Source organism: Mastomys coucha, unplaced genomic scaffold (assembly GCF_008632895.1).
Source record: "Mastomys coucha isolate ucsf_1 unplaced genomic scaffold, UCSF_Mcou_1 pScaffold5, whole genome shotgun sequence".
NCBI lineage: Eukaryota > Metazoa > Chordata > Mammalia > Rodentia > Muridae > Mastomys > Mastomys coucha.
The window spans coordinates 37,663,258-37,678,409 of NW_022196911.1; the positions used below are offsets into that span (position 1 = coordinate 37,663,258).

Here is a 15,152-nt window from a genome sequence, read left to right on the forward strand (position 1 = left end):
GTGGTGAAATGAGTTGCCTTGTTATCTGCTCATTACAAGCTAATATAAAAGTAGTTGCACTTTCTAAGTTACACATCTCTTCCATTTATCATCCAACAGCCAACTCTATTGGCAAGTATTTCCAGTAGGTATAGAATGCCGGTAAATTATCAGAGGGGTGACTAGTTCTTGTGGACATGATCAAGATTTAAAATGGATAGTTTTAGTCCCAGAGTTTTGAATTTACTCCAATAGAAGACCCAAACTGTAAACACTGAATATAAAATATCCATAGGCTCTACTTGCTTTCTGAGTTATAATGTTTAAAAAAAAGAGTAATATAAAACAAATAATAAATAGTATGGATATTATAAGAAAAATACTTTTGTCATTGTTGTTGTTGTTGCTGCTGTGCTTGCTTGGACAGCACCTTGTGGACCCCAATCTGGTCTTAAACTTACTGCTTTGATCTTAAACTTCTGAGTCTCCAGCTACAAGTCCTGTTTTATATAATACTGGGAATTGAACCCAGGGCTTTATACAAGCTAGGTGAGCATTCTACTGACAGAGCTACAGTGTCTGTCATCCCTCCTTTCACTTTATTTTGAAAACAAAGAAAACACATTCCTTCTGTAATAGCACCAGTGGATTTGTTTGTAATAGTGTAACCAGGCTAGTTCATGGTTATTGCTATGAATATGTATTAGCAGAGGTGTAGACTACAAGCTATACTATCAATTAGCAACTTCACCTCAATTACACAGCTGCCTTTCTGTCCTTGTTTCTCCTATTTTTTAAAATTATAGCTCTGTCCCTGTAACAGTCTTGTCTTTCATATTGGTTTACCAGACTAAGCTATTTCCCCTAGTTTTTAGGGAGAGGAATCTATGTAACAGTTTTCGACAACATCATTGGGGTATGGTATATCTATCTTTTCTGAAATTTCATTTTTTTTGTAATCTGTAGGTTAGAGGCAATTCAGAGTGTATCCATCTATACAGTCACATAAAATTCTAAGAGGAAACAGTGGCCCAAGGAAAAAAAACATCCAAGTACCATGTTATGAAAATATTAAATGTGAATATTCATTTTAATGAAATTTGTAGAATTTAAATACAACATAAATCTTATTGAAAGCTGAAAGTCAAATTGATAAAATAACTAAAATAAATTTCTTCATGTAATTTAAATTGATTAAATTCCATTTATTGTTCAACGTATAAAAGGAACATCTCTAACCTACGATACAGTACCATTTTCAGTCAAAACAGAAGTAAAGCAGCAAAATACTCTTCCAAACGCAAAGACTTATAATGAGCAAATCCAACTGCTTGCTTCATTATAAATTAATATTTTTTCTCATTCAGCCAATATTTATTGCATGCCTTTGCCCTAAATTGAACAGAATCTATGCCCATAAGCAGCTTAAATTTTGTTGAATAAAAAGACTCTTCTGAGAAAACAATTAGCAAGCTAATTCCAGAATTGTGGTAATTGCTTGAAAGCAATGAACAGAAAGCTATGATGGAGCATGAGTTAAGATGGTCACCCTGGATAGGCTGTTCTGTAGGAGCTTCTCTGAGGGGGAAGGATTTGAGTGACAGGAGAAGGGAAGGGAACAAGGGGGAGGCATGTTCTAGACATAGAGAACAAAGGAAAAGGTAGAAAGGCATTGTGGGAAAACACAATAGGAGAGGCTAGGAGGAAAGAAGAGAAACATAACATGTGAGAGAGAGTCAGCCAAAGTCAGAGTTTGAATTCTCTTAGAATAGCCATTATATTTTTAACAGGTGAGATGTACTTTATGTTTTGTGTGGAGGATGGAATCAGGGACAGAGATGGATAGGTCTGCAGCCCAGTTCCTGCACTGTTTTGCAGGGGAACCAATGGGGACAGACTCATAGGAGAAAGTGAGATAGTAGAGAATTGAGGCAGAGTGACCTTCAGGACTCACTAAATAAAAGAAGAAATCAGCAAGAAACCTGCTCTGGGGAGCACTTTTGTACTAAAGAAAAGACAACTAAAATTAAGAAACATCATTATGAGTAACCAATTACATATTCCCAGTCTACACCTCCAGTTGTCAGATTCACCCAAGTATATTCCTGGAATAAGGCTATGTGGATTCTTGGTTTAGTTCCACATGATATAGGTGGAGTTTGGAAAGTATAGTCTAGGCTATTTCCTCCAGGGTAGTGCTGTGTCTCATTTTTCCATTTCTAGCCAAGCTCTGAGTTCCTCACAATTGAGCAAAAGTAGGTTGGTCAAATCCAAAAATATGAACTTCCATTCTTCGTTCTCTTTCTAAGTAGCCAAGAGAACATCAGATTATTTAGGACAAAATGATCAGGCATAGATAGAAAGCTCATGTGGGCTGTATGTTAATGAGGATGCTTACAAAGTACAGTGTGATTTTTAAGCATGAAAAATGATGGTTCCAAAGAAAGATTAGACTTTAACCTCTCACAAAAGGATGGAGTAAAGCAAATATGAGAGTCATTGGAATGTTTTGCCACCACCCCCAGTCACCTGAGAAATGACTAGAACAACCTCACCCCAAAGGCATTCTGGAGACTTGAAAGAATTGCCTTTGAAATACATTTAGGTGATTTTGGTTGAAGTCATTAGTGACCCATTGGATGCTTATATAATCCAATCTCTTTAGAAGCCAGAGAGGAATTGTGAAGAAAAATTGTTTCCAAAAGATGATCACTCCCTTTGTGGATGCTTAGGCTAGAATTCAGTCTCTAAGTGTGCTATTTTTTGTTTGTTGTTTTTGGCTTTATTTTCTCTCTCTTCTGCACTTGGCTTTAAGCACTAACCACTCACATTGCCAATTCTCTTCTAGAATCACAACTACAGCTGCCTGCATGATGGACCTAAGGAGATATCCACTGGATGAACAAAACTGCACGTTGGAGATTGAAAGCTGTAAGTGTTTGTAGATCCAGCTGGGTTGGACTCCAGGTTTGAGGTTCCTCTTAGGCACAGGCCTGCTAAGCATGACCATACCTCAATCAATGGTCTTGGCAAAGTTGCTAGAAGAGTATTTGAAATGTGGTCCAGGCAAAAATTGACAGATCCTCTCTGCCTTAAGGCTGCCTCCTTTCTTACATCTATCTCAAAATCCTTGGGAACATATTTAAGGAAAAGTGTGATTTGTCAATAAAAACAGTACTAACACCCTGGAAGGAAATCGAAAGTTGTACAGACATTTGATCTGGTATGAAATTGATACAAAGGGTTAAGTCAGGCCTGAGACAAAAATGTGGAGGTGACAGCTTGTGATAAAATGTCCCAGTTGTCTTTGAAACTCATAAATGTTATCCCGTATAGTTGATAAGTGAGTGTGGAATGTGGCCATGAAGACTGACTGCATTAGGAAAAATGGACTGTGGATTTTGTTTGCTTGTTTTTGTTTTGAAGCAGGATTGTTAGTTTTGGAAACTTAGCTTCTTGCAGAAGGCCAAAGGCCATACAGTAAGCAAGACTTGTGTGTGTGTGTGTGTGTGTGTGTGTGTGTGTGTTTGTGTGTATGTGTTCATGCCCAGGGAGGGGTATGAGAGAGAGCCATTAGGTATGTATGTTTATTCTATTTATGATGCTGATCTGTTTTGTAATGTGTTTGCTTTTTTTGGCACCATGGATTTCATGACCATGAGTTAGTCATCTGTCCTGCTGGTGGGAGGGGCTAAAATGTTGATTCTGTAATCTTTCTGCATTCTAGACACCAGGAGCTGGTTTAAGGGAAAGGAGAAGCTTGGGTCTGCTTTTTTTCCACCAATGCTTTGGAACACTTTTGTATCTTATCTCAGTCCATAGTTAGAAGTAGACAACTTTAACTATGTGTTCAGTATAGCAAGAAGCTGGACTGTGGGATGTTTTCTGCCTCTGAGAAAAATTTTAACTGTGGCAAGCAGCATGAGTCCAAATCACTGCTCTGAGCAAACAGAGCATTTATGAAACTTTGTGCATATTTTTACTAATTTTAAAAAGACAGCTTCTAGGGGTAATTAAATTTACACACACTTATAAAAAAACTAATTGCAGGCTTATATTCTAACTCATCATTATTTCCAAATTACTTCTTTGCATTATAAAACTTGTTAATTTAGCTGGCCTATAGGATTTCACTGATTAATTTTATGTAACTATCTTTGAGATGGAATTGCTTGTTACATGTGCTTAACTTATGGTACAATATTTCTCAAAAACTAAATTTTTAGGCAGTTTTAGATGCTCAGTGGGAGGATTTCTTGGAAAAAATGTTTGCTTCTGGGTGTCACTTTATTTTATTGTGATTATGTTTTTGGAGGTAAAATTTTACTGGATTCATGAAGAATTATAGTTATACATGGATGCGGGAATTATAGTGATCTTACTTCAAATTCTTTGTTGTCCTCTAAAAAAGAAAAATTAAAAAAAAATAAACTTGTTTGTTTTAAAGAAGGAATACCAGCAGAAACAGCCAGCACTTAAGGGTTAAATTAAAACTTGAAAATAACAATTTTTAAATTTATACATTATTTCAATTTATGGTTTTCATTTCTATTTCTAGTTGCCTAGTGAAATAAAGTAGTTGGTAGTATTTCTGTCTTTATACCCAGGGAAACAGAATCAAATAGGTAAAACTAGTATTTCTCTGGTATCCTTTAGTCCCTAAGAATCAGAATAACTTGCTGATGTGATCATAGATTAGTGATATGTCTTGAAAAAGACACTGATATTGGATGACCAGGTTAAATCATCTTTTTTCTCAACGTCCATTTTAAATAGTTTGTTCTAAAGGGCAAATGATACTAAAGATTTATCTAGACTGTTAATCATTGTTGTAAAAAATGAAATGTGATGCTGTTTTAGCAATGCATGTGATATGAAAGCCCTTTTATTTTTACATTTTGCTGAACATATTCAAGTTGTATCCCATAAACAAGAAGCTTATAGTTGGTGCCTGACACCTCAGTAATATCCAATTGTTTAGCCAATTGTTTCCTTTGGTAGCCCAGGGAATTATCAGACTCTCTTTCCTTCTTTATCCATGTTTCCTTCCTCATCATCTTTTTTCTTCCTGTCCTTCTCTTGTTATCTTTCAAATCACAATGGCCCCAGTACTGTTGTTAAACTATGATGATGTGTCAACAATTATCCTGGTTCAGTAGAGAAAGCATAACCTGGGCCTGGAATGCTCGGAGTAAAGAGCATAAAAAACAAATTCATCCGTTCATCTATCCATCCATCCATTCGTTCAATAATTACTTTCTTCATTAAATACGCATTGAACGTTAATTACTTACCATGCATGCATTGTAGTAAGCTTATGGGTATAATGAAAAGAATAAAATACAGTATTTTGATAAATTAAATGACATTGGCAGGACAAAGTCATTCTTTAAGTTAAACAAATGATATTTAGAACAAACCCTAAAGTCTATCTTGAGAATTTTAGCTGGTCAATATGGACTATCTAGGTCATGACTATTACAAGGTCAACATCACCTTATAATACAGCAGTAATTCTCGAATGGAGGAGGCAGTGATGGGTCTCTGAACTAAACTGATACACTGATAGGGGCTATTTTGCAATATAGGTAGAATATTCATTATAGATTCTTCAGTGAACTAGGCAAGTAGCAGGTGCTGTTCTTCCAATTATTGTTTATTAGTTATACAATATTATTGTGCTCGGAGATACTGAGATAAACAAGGTACCATTTCTGTGCCGTGCTAAAACTAATGATTCTCTAGACAAGATCATCATTGATATTATCAAATTACTCCTAGAGTAGTGGACTCAATTAAACACACAACCCTTTATGAGAGTGATTTGGGAATTATAACTACTGAAGAAAATGTAAACAGACAGCTTAAAGACACGGTAGAAGAAATTGGAGTTGGAGTTGTGTAGACCCCTTTACCTCGAGAAAGGAACTTTGAAGCTGGCAGGGATAGATGCAGCATTTGAACAGGAGAGTTGTTTTTCAGATAACTACTGCAAGATTTTGTCTTTAGAACCTTGACTGTAGAACCTAACCTAGAGGGAAAAAGAGACCAATGCTAAAAGATGACAAAAGGCAACTTAGGTCAGAAAAGTTAAAGAAAAGCTTTAGGCAATTATAACTGGGGAAAACCGAATGGGTAGCTGTATTCTGCAAGACCATTTACTGGGCATGGAGAAATTATTTTATTGGGAAAGTGATGAGATTAAATAGTTTCTAAGTAGCTGTGGGTTGAGGGTTACTTGGCACCAGCAGAAGCTGAAAGAATTTAATTAAAGGATGATAAGGCAGTGCTGGTTTATGTAAGGCTGCAGAGCCCATCTGCATATCCCCAGGGAGCGGTGCTGTTTAGGAAAAGATAAAAATCCGCACACTTGCTAAGCTTCAAGTCTCTCTCTCTCTCTCTCTCTCTCTCTCTCTCTCTCTCTCTCTCTCTCTCTCTCTCTCTCTGTGTGTGTGTGTGTGTGTATGTGTGTGTGTGTGTTTACATGCATGTGTGTTTGTGCTTGTCTACTATGACTTAGCCACTTTTTTTCTTTTCACAAATTTTTCTCATAGAAATACATTTTACAGTTGTATCTGTGCAGGATTAGCTAAGATACTAGTAAGACCCTATGTAGATGCACTCTTTTAAAATAGTCTTAGCCCTTTCAAGTCTGTTCCTCCTCATAAGAGAATGTATTCATGACCATTTATATCTGTACTGGACAGGGAGAGGTGGAGATACATAAAGAAATAAAACTATCCAGAAGTTTAAATGATCCTTGAATTATTTTCAATTAATATATTCCTCTGCCACTCTAGTAAAGCCTAGTTATAATTATTTACCCAAGAAAAAGCCAAGAGCACTGCAAATGATCATGCAGTCATTGTATAATATTCAGCTGGCATTGCTGTTTGGGTCTGCTATTTTCTAGAATTTGATCTAGGCTTGCAGAAGGCAAGAGTATATCTTCCTGCCTTTGTTATGTTTGATATTTTTTTGGACTATGGTCCAGGCAAATAGTAATCGGTTCCCAAAGGCCATAGATAAGTCTTACAGGCATTGATAGAATTTAAGCACCTTTGGCAGATGTTATTTCTGACTTTGATATTTGAACTTGAATTCTTCTGCCATTCAGTTCTGGCAACATTTGAAACCACCACCTTGGATGTGAAGAGTGTGTCTTAACCTGGGTGAAAAATCCTTTCGCTCAATAAAATCTTTTTCTTTAAAACAGTTATTTCTGCTTTAAATAAAATATAATTTATATGATCAGGTCTATTAATAAATACAGTAATTTATTATCATGCACTTATAAATGCACATATATTTATGAATATATAATATAGTCATAATTTTCAATATGATATTTAAAATTAAATTCTTATTTAGCAAAATGAAATAAATTTAGAGATTCAATTCATTGGTTACACTATGTTTATGTTGATATGCTTAGTCACTGTGTAGCTGGGAGCTCCCAAATTGGACAGAGCAGACAATTAAGGTATTTCTGTCATCACACAGAAGTTTATTGAAAGATACTAAAATATAAAGTGGATTCATGTAAGTTTAACATCTCCATCACAAAACATAAAATTTAATATATTTTGATTCTGTTCCATGGTGTCTAGAAATCCTTCCAGGCTAAGGATTTTACAATACCACTTCTTCACACTATTTTTGCATAAATTATGGCATTTAATGATAATACAAACCATAAGGTTGAAAGAAGAAAAGAATATAATTACAAATGGAAATTAAAATTCCCATACCCACTATACTTTCAAACAGATAGTATGTGCTTTTGAAGCAGCAACAGGTTATCTATTTGATAATGTGTTAGCACCTGCCAAGGATTTTCTACTCTCCAATCTTATCACTTGTCATATTCTCAGAGAAGAATAATAAGACTCTACATTCATTATATTCATATCTTCAGGTGTCTTTGCTTTATGCAAAATCATGAAAATGGAAAAGAACCTGAAGCACATTAGAATTCAAATGATAATTGTGATATTTGCAAAAGAAAACACTATTTTATTAAGCCTAATGGGGTAAACCTAAATAAAGCATAGTTTAGTGTTGTGAAATTAGTACTTTCCACTCTCACAATTGAAGTCTTACTTATTTGTTCCATTTACCTCAACACATCATTAGGCTCTTCCTGATACAGTGTGCTAAGTAAAGAGTTATAGAGATTTCAGTATGGCAAAGTTGCTGCCTGCCCACAGGGCACACCATAGGTAGGTAGGTGGTTTTTCTTCTGCCTTCAGTCGAGACTTCCATGTCAATCAGAGATGCTTTTTGGCATCCAGACTTTTAGCGACTGAAGATAACATTGTTTAGTGACAGAATCGATCCCCTATTAGAGTTTTGTCCTATAGTATTTCAAGAAAATTATTGTAAATCCTATATAAAATGTGAACCCAATGACTTCCAACTTTGAACTATAAAGCCCATCCTTAGCAAGAGGCTCCCAGAGTAGCACACTCCTCTGGCTGAGTTTGATAAACAGAGCTGTTCAGGTTAGAAAAGGGAAGAATGACAAGGCTACAGACTTCAAATTGAAACATTTTTTAAAGGACAAAGTGAGCTTCTGGGTTTCTCAGATCAATGGGTACACTGTTCAGAAATGATGCTCTGCCCAGAAATGATGTTCTGTCCAGAAAGTGGCATTGAGCATCTTTACCTTTCAGAATCTGATGCCTCCCCACTCTTAAAGGCACTACTACTTAGGCTGATTCCTGCTCTCAATCCGTCTGATTACTCTGAAAGTGCAGTGCAGGTCCTCTGTCCTCAAGCTTACTGGGGAGGACAGGAAACCCATTTGCTTAGTTCTTTTGTTTCTGTTTTTCTGTTTTGTTTTGCTTTTGACTGAGAAGTGGTGTCAATGCTGCTGTCCTGCTATGGAGAGTGTCTCTTCCTGGCTGTCCTTCAGTTGATCTTCCATCCGGCAGGATTAGGAGAAACTCCACAGGTGTGGGTTGCTTAGTGTTTAGGGTGAAAATTGGAAACATGACGTGAGTCTCTGAAGCTCTACCCCTAAGTACACCTACAGACCTTCTCAGCAGCACTATCAGACAACGTATTTTGTTTTCATTTGACAGTTGCAGCCCACTGAACTGTAACACATCCAAAATTTGACTCACTGCATTACCTCTCCAAGATTTCTCCCTTTTCGTGGGCCTTAAATAATGATTTGAAAATCAAATCTCACTCTTCATTATGGTTTCCAATTCTATTCTAAGTCCATGCTAACCTCCATGACAGTCAACCCGGTGCTTATTATTTAATGACATCATGATTGTTTTCACCATAAGCATTAAGAATCACCATATATCAAATAGTGCCTGCTATGGTTCCATGCTGCCCAGACTTGACTTAACGTCACCCAATCTCAATCTACTAATATCATCTGTACATATGAGGATATAAGACATCTAGGATGCTGAGTGGTGTTTCTGTGTGTATGTATGTGAGTGAGTGTGTGTGTATGTGTGTGTGTGTATTACATACATACATACATACATACATACATACATACATACACATCGTTGGATATATTGATAGAAGCATACAAAGATCAGGTATTGAATGTATTGTTTAAGGTTTAGTTGCAGCAAATAAAACGTGTGTAGCTAGGTTTTAAGGCAGAAGAGGCTAATTGGACTCACAGAATTCTTCACAAGATTGGAGAAATAGAAACTAGGCTGAGATTTCCGATATGACTCCCAGAATTGCAGCCCAGCCTTCTGTTGCCAAAGCAGCAGCTACTTATGGGTTAGTGTGACCATCTGATGAATACAGGGGTTACTACTCAGCCACTGGACCAGAACTTGCCTACTTGTTATATAATCTATGCTAATACCCTAGATACTGTAAGCTGTACTTCTCCCTCTTACTTAGTCCAGCTCTGGATTCAAGTCTCAGCAAACACATCTGATTGACAGATCTCCCACCTCGCTCGAAACTGTAGAGCAAAGCAAGCTGGAGAATGCAGTTCTCAGTGAGTCAACTGCCCATATGAAGCAGTATCTCAGCCTAGATGTTACCTCAGTTGGTCTGCTGTTAGAGCTCATATCTTTAAGCATTTGTATTTATTATAAGCTTCCTTATTTATATCTCTAAAACAATTACCACACTCCACTTTGTACATAATCATTTATACCTTTATTAAATTCCATCTACTTATTTCTGTGCTTTTAGAGGACATTAGATACTTTCATCTTTTTCTTTATAAATTAACAACCCCATTCTATAATGTAGAATTCGCATCCCTTAAAAAGCCAGACATTCGCAATCTCCCTGCTTGACAACCAGAAGGTGGACACAGACAGAATACCACCAGTCATATACTTTTGAGTTGTAGGTACCTATAGCATGAGAACAGATAAACAGAAGCAACAAGTCTGTGGAGAAAAACAGTGATAGTTTGTATGTGTCTATCACTGTGCTCAGTAACACATGTCCATGGCATCTACAGTGAACCCCAGGTTGCAGCTCATTGGCTGTGGTGCAAATGACGAGTCTGATAACTTTGCTTCTGATCACATAGCTCATGTCACTACTCTACTGACTTGTGATAGTGTTAATTTTCAGTTTAATGAATATTTTCTTATTTAATTTAACCCAGGACAGTTGTTATTATTTGCAACTAAAGACCACGGCTATTAAAAAGGATGGATTTTGTTCTGTATCATCTTTTATCTTCCATAGAACTTTGTGGATAACAATCAGCAAATTCATCTACTTTATTCATTTATTTCTATAAAGCTTATTGTATCAAGAGACCTCAAATAAGTTGCAAAATAAAAGAATAATACTCTCATATTTGTCTTTGGATTGGATTACCCTGCTCATAATATATTTGATAAGTGATTTTTGTGTTACTCAAATAAGACTATACTTAATGTGAAATTTCCCATGAACACACACACACACAAACACACACATATATAATTGTATAACATCTATGATAATAATATAGACTGTATTGGACATTCATTAAATATATGAAAAGCTTACATTCAATGCCTTATTTTGGCATGCCAGCCCTGTGGGAATGGGTTAGGAAAGGTCACAGAACTAATGAGGTATAGTGTTGTTATGCAATCCCAGAAAGTCTCTTCACACATATCCTACTTTAAATAAATGCACCAGTGAGCCACATTAGCAATAAAAGTTGCTCTAACCCATCAGTCCCTGTTATTAAGGAAAGGGCTATTAAGTTATCATTAGTATCTTGGTATCTGTATATTTATGTATCTCTTAAATGATTGCTAGTCAGTGATTCCTTATTTTTTTCTGACAATTAGAAAACAAAAGACTTATTTCTTACCAAAGTGAAGACACTCAATCAAATTAATTCATTTCAAATGCCCCTTGTAAAAATGATGCTTAAAGAAAATATTTACTATAGTTATAAATGCTGAGTCTACTTGTTTATAGGTACAATTAATTACTATTTGAGTAACATGTAATAAAATTTATTGCCAAATAATAAAATTAATTAACAGAATCAAGAAACATACATCAGGGATGAACTGCCCTTGATGGAATGATGATGTATATTTTTAATTATAATTGTATAGTATTAACAAGTAAACACAAGAAAGCATGCTATGATGTCAATATATCTTGCAATTCTGCCCAGCTTTAAACTTTAAGGACCATGCTACACTAACTAGTTATGCCTTGCTTCTCCTGGTCCTTGTCTTCCTCATTCTCCTCCTCTTCCTTCTCCTCCTTATTTTCTCCTTCTTCTTAGCTTCTTCTTCCTCCTCCTCCTCTTCTTCCTTCTCTTCCTCTTCCTCCTCTTCTTCCTTCTCCTCCTCATCCTTCTCCTCCTCCTTCTCCTCCTTCTCCTTCTCCTTCTTCTTTGAGACAAAGTCTCACTTTATATCTCAAGCTTGTTTGGAACTCACCATGTGGCCCAGGCTGACCTTAAACTCATGGCAATCTCCTGCTTCAGCTTTTAGGTTTTGGTATTACAGGTATTCAATATGACAGTTGGCTCAATGTTTTGGATTGTGAAGACACACCATCATCAACAACAAAAATAAATCCTTAAATTTAGCAAAAACATCCCTTTTAATTTGACCTGTAGAAACTAGCAGTTTCCATTCAAAATACCACTCTTTGTTGTGTATTTTGACTAAGTCCTCTCCTTGGTCATCTCATAGATTTGTTGTAGTAACCTCCTGAACAGGACCCATGTCACCCCCTATTTTAAAGATGAAAAAACAATGGTTAAAGAACTTAACCAGACCAGAAATTGTTTAAATTGGAATTAATTTCATTCTCAGAGTGTAACAATTTTTAAACTGTTTTCCTCATTCTTCCAAGATATGAAAGGCAAATCAAAATTAAATATCCACACTGTATATAATATGAAGCTTTGATAAGTTTATAATTATATTCTGAGATCTCTGTCCCTCTAATTATTCTTCTAGTAAAGAACTCATGATCTGAGATCCAACGCCTCTCAGAGATCCTGATTTAATATCATTTTAGCAGCTATTAAGTGTGATATTCTGCTTTTTTCTGATTAGTTCTTGTATCAGGAAATGCCTTAAATTGTAGCTCTCTCTTTTTTGGGTGAGCTTTTGTTAGAATTTGCCATTGTAGCCATGATGATCTTGTTGGCCTTAGCAAATGCCGTGACCCTCAGTCTTCTAAAAAGATTCCAATGAACCTGTTTCAACTCCTCTTCTTAATGTATGATAAAATTCACATGTAAAAATCATCTGAGCCAAAGTTTGCTTTTCAGTAAGTTTTTAGTAAATTTAGAGTTTAATAACAATGGGTTTTTAATAGATTAGGTCCATCTTTCTTGTGAAATTTTGAGGAAGTTGTATATTTCAATAAACATTTTTTCCTTAAGAATCAAACTTGCATAAAGTTTCTAATTGTATTTTCTTATAATACTCATGCTTATGGGATAGGTGTTAATAGTGCCTTTTCATTCTTTAATATTGGTAGCCTGTATTCTCTTTGTATTGATAAATAGTTTGGTATTTGTCATTCCCTTTAGTATTATAAATGTTTCTCTTAGGCTCTGGCCATTTTCTCTTTTTTCCTTCTATTTATAGCCTTTGGATTTTACCTATATACCATTTGCTTTTCACTCTTCATCTTTTCCTAGTTTTTATTTATTTATTTTTTTTAAAGATGAAGCTTTGAGCCACTGATTGAATCTTCTCCACTCCTCCTAAGTCCTCTCCACCTTCCCTCCCACAAGGATCCACTCCTTTCTGTTTTTCATTAGAAGAGAATAGGCTTCTAAGAGAGAACATTAATCTATAACAAAACATAATAAGATAAAAAAAATACTACACTGAATTTGGACAGGACAAACCAAGAAAATCAAAAGATCCCAAGAGACGGCACAAGAATCAGAGACCCACTTGTTTTCACACTCAGGAGTTCCATAAAATCACTAACTTGGGAGCCATAATATATGTGAAGAGGATCTACTGCAGACTTATGCTGGCCCTGTGCATGCTGCTTCAGTCTCTGAATTCATACAAGCTTTGCTCATGGTCATTTAGCAGGTCTTATTTTCTCTGTGTCCTCCATCCCCACTGTCTCTTATACTCTTTCTGCCTGCTTTTCTATCAGGTTCTCTGAACTCTATTCGGAGGGAGACATTTCCTTTAGGGTTAAGTTTTCTGAGGTTGATAATTTATAAACATGGTACCCAAGACTTTAGTAGCCCACAGATACCACTCTTTCCCTCAGCCTTCTACAGTTAATTATGATGTGCTACCCAGGAAAATGCATTATTTCCTAGATATTAGAGCTACAAAATGCTTCTATTGCAAGACACAATCTGACCCATTACTGCCTCAAAGACAACTAATGGACAACCAAGAAGTGCTTTGTCATGGTTTGGTACTCTGATCACCTTTTTCTCTTGCTTCCTATTCTTCAAAAGTGAAGAATATGCCATCCCATGTTGCTGATATCTACTACCGTGTTCTCTGGATCATGACCTGTCACAGAAACAATAAGACATTTTTACTTAGATCTTGCATATACAAAGAATGAGCAAGTAGCCTTCTCCTAATGCAGCAACCCGTTTCCTCTCTGGCTTGCTTCCCCATGCTATTTTTACATATTCACTGCTATTCATGATGTTGTTTTCTAACCCTTATAAGAATTCAAAATTTGTGTCTGAAATTGAATAAAACCAGATTCTACCCTGTGAAAATAAATCACGTTCAGCTTACTCTTATCTGTCCTTATACCCCATGCAGACTATCTCAGTAATTAAAGAAAGTAAATAGAAGCTGTTTTGCAGAGCATCATTTACAAACACACCTTGGAATATCACAGAATTAAAAAAAATGATTATTGTTAGAATGGCCCATGAATCTAACAAAAAAGGAAGATGGGATGATTGGACATAGTTTGCCATTTTAAAACAGATGCTTGACAAAGTTAGTTGAAGTAAACCTGTCAAATGTCAAAGTGTAGAGTATTAAAATTTCAATGAAATGTCAGGAGAGATGGGAAAACCAGTGAATTTAAGAAAATCTGTCATGAAGATGGCATTACATGTTTCTCTATGCCTGAGTTTGGGTGGCATATGGAAGTTTAAAAATATAACCTAATGATGCGTCTTTACAGTTATAAGTTTATGTAACCTAATTGCCACACTGCTGTCACCGTCAGTGTACTTGTTAGGCTAATGAAATATGTGTTTCCTTAGAACTTAGCTGGGATAAGCTCTGTCCCACAGTACTGACAGGTCCTGAACTGTTTCTATTATTGACTCCTACTTGAAACCAAGAAAGATCCTCCTGGCTGCAATGAGTATAGCAGTTTCAACTACCTTCATAATGTGGAGATGGAAAAGCCAAGATCAATTGGAGACAGTGCTGAAAGCTCCCTGCTGACGAAGAGCATAGTTAGTAAGAGCAGAGAGGGAGGAAGTGAAGGTGTGGAAGGCTTGGTTGCTTGACAGAATTATCATTTCAAATTTAAACATTTGGGATATTTTGAAATAACAACAGTTTTGCAAAATGTTACAAGGAGAATATATAGCCTACCCACTTGCTCTTCAATCAGCATTCTTTAGGACAACATGTTGTACAGCCATGCCACAAAGTAACTAATATTGGCAAAAGACAGAAAGAAAGAAAGAAAGAAAGAAAGAAAGAAAGAAAGAAAGAAAGAAAGAAAGAAAGAAA

General features: G+C 36.0%; 1 protein-coding gene across 2 annotated transcripts in view; it reads left to right on the forward strand.

Moving 5' to 3' along the window:
* Positions 1-15,152, forward strand: part of Gabrb2 (gamma-aminobutyric acid type A receptor beta2 subunit) — a 221,439-nt gene that overhangs the window by 107,888 nt on the left and 98,399 nt on the right. For both annotated transcript variants that reach the window (XM_031350745.1, XM_031350746.1), the window contains exon 6: positions 2,828-2,910. In XM_031350745.1, the coding sequence (XP_031206605.1) occupies positions 2,828-2,910 (83 nt within the window). The remainder of the gene's footprint in view (positions 1-2,827; positions 2,911-15,152) is intronic.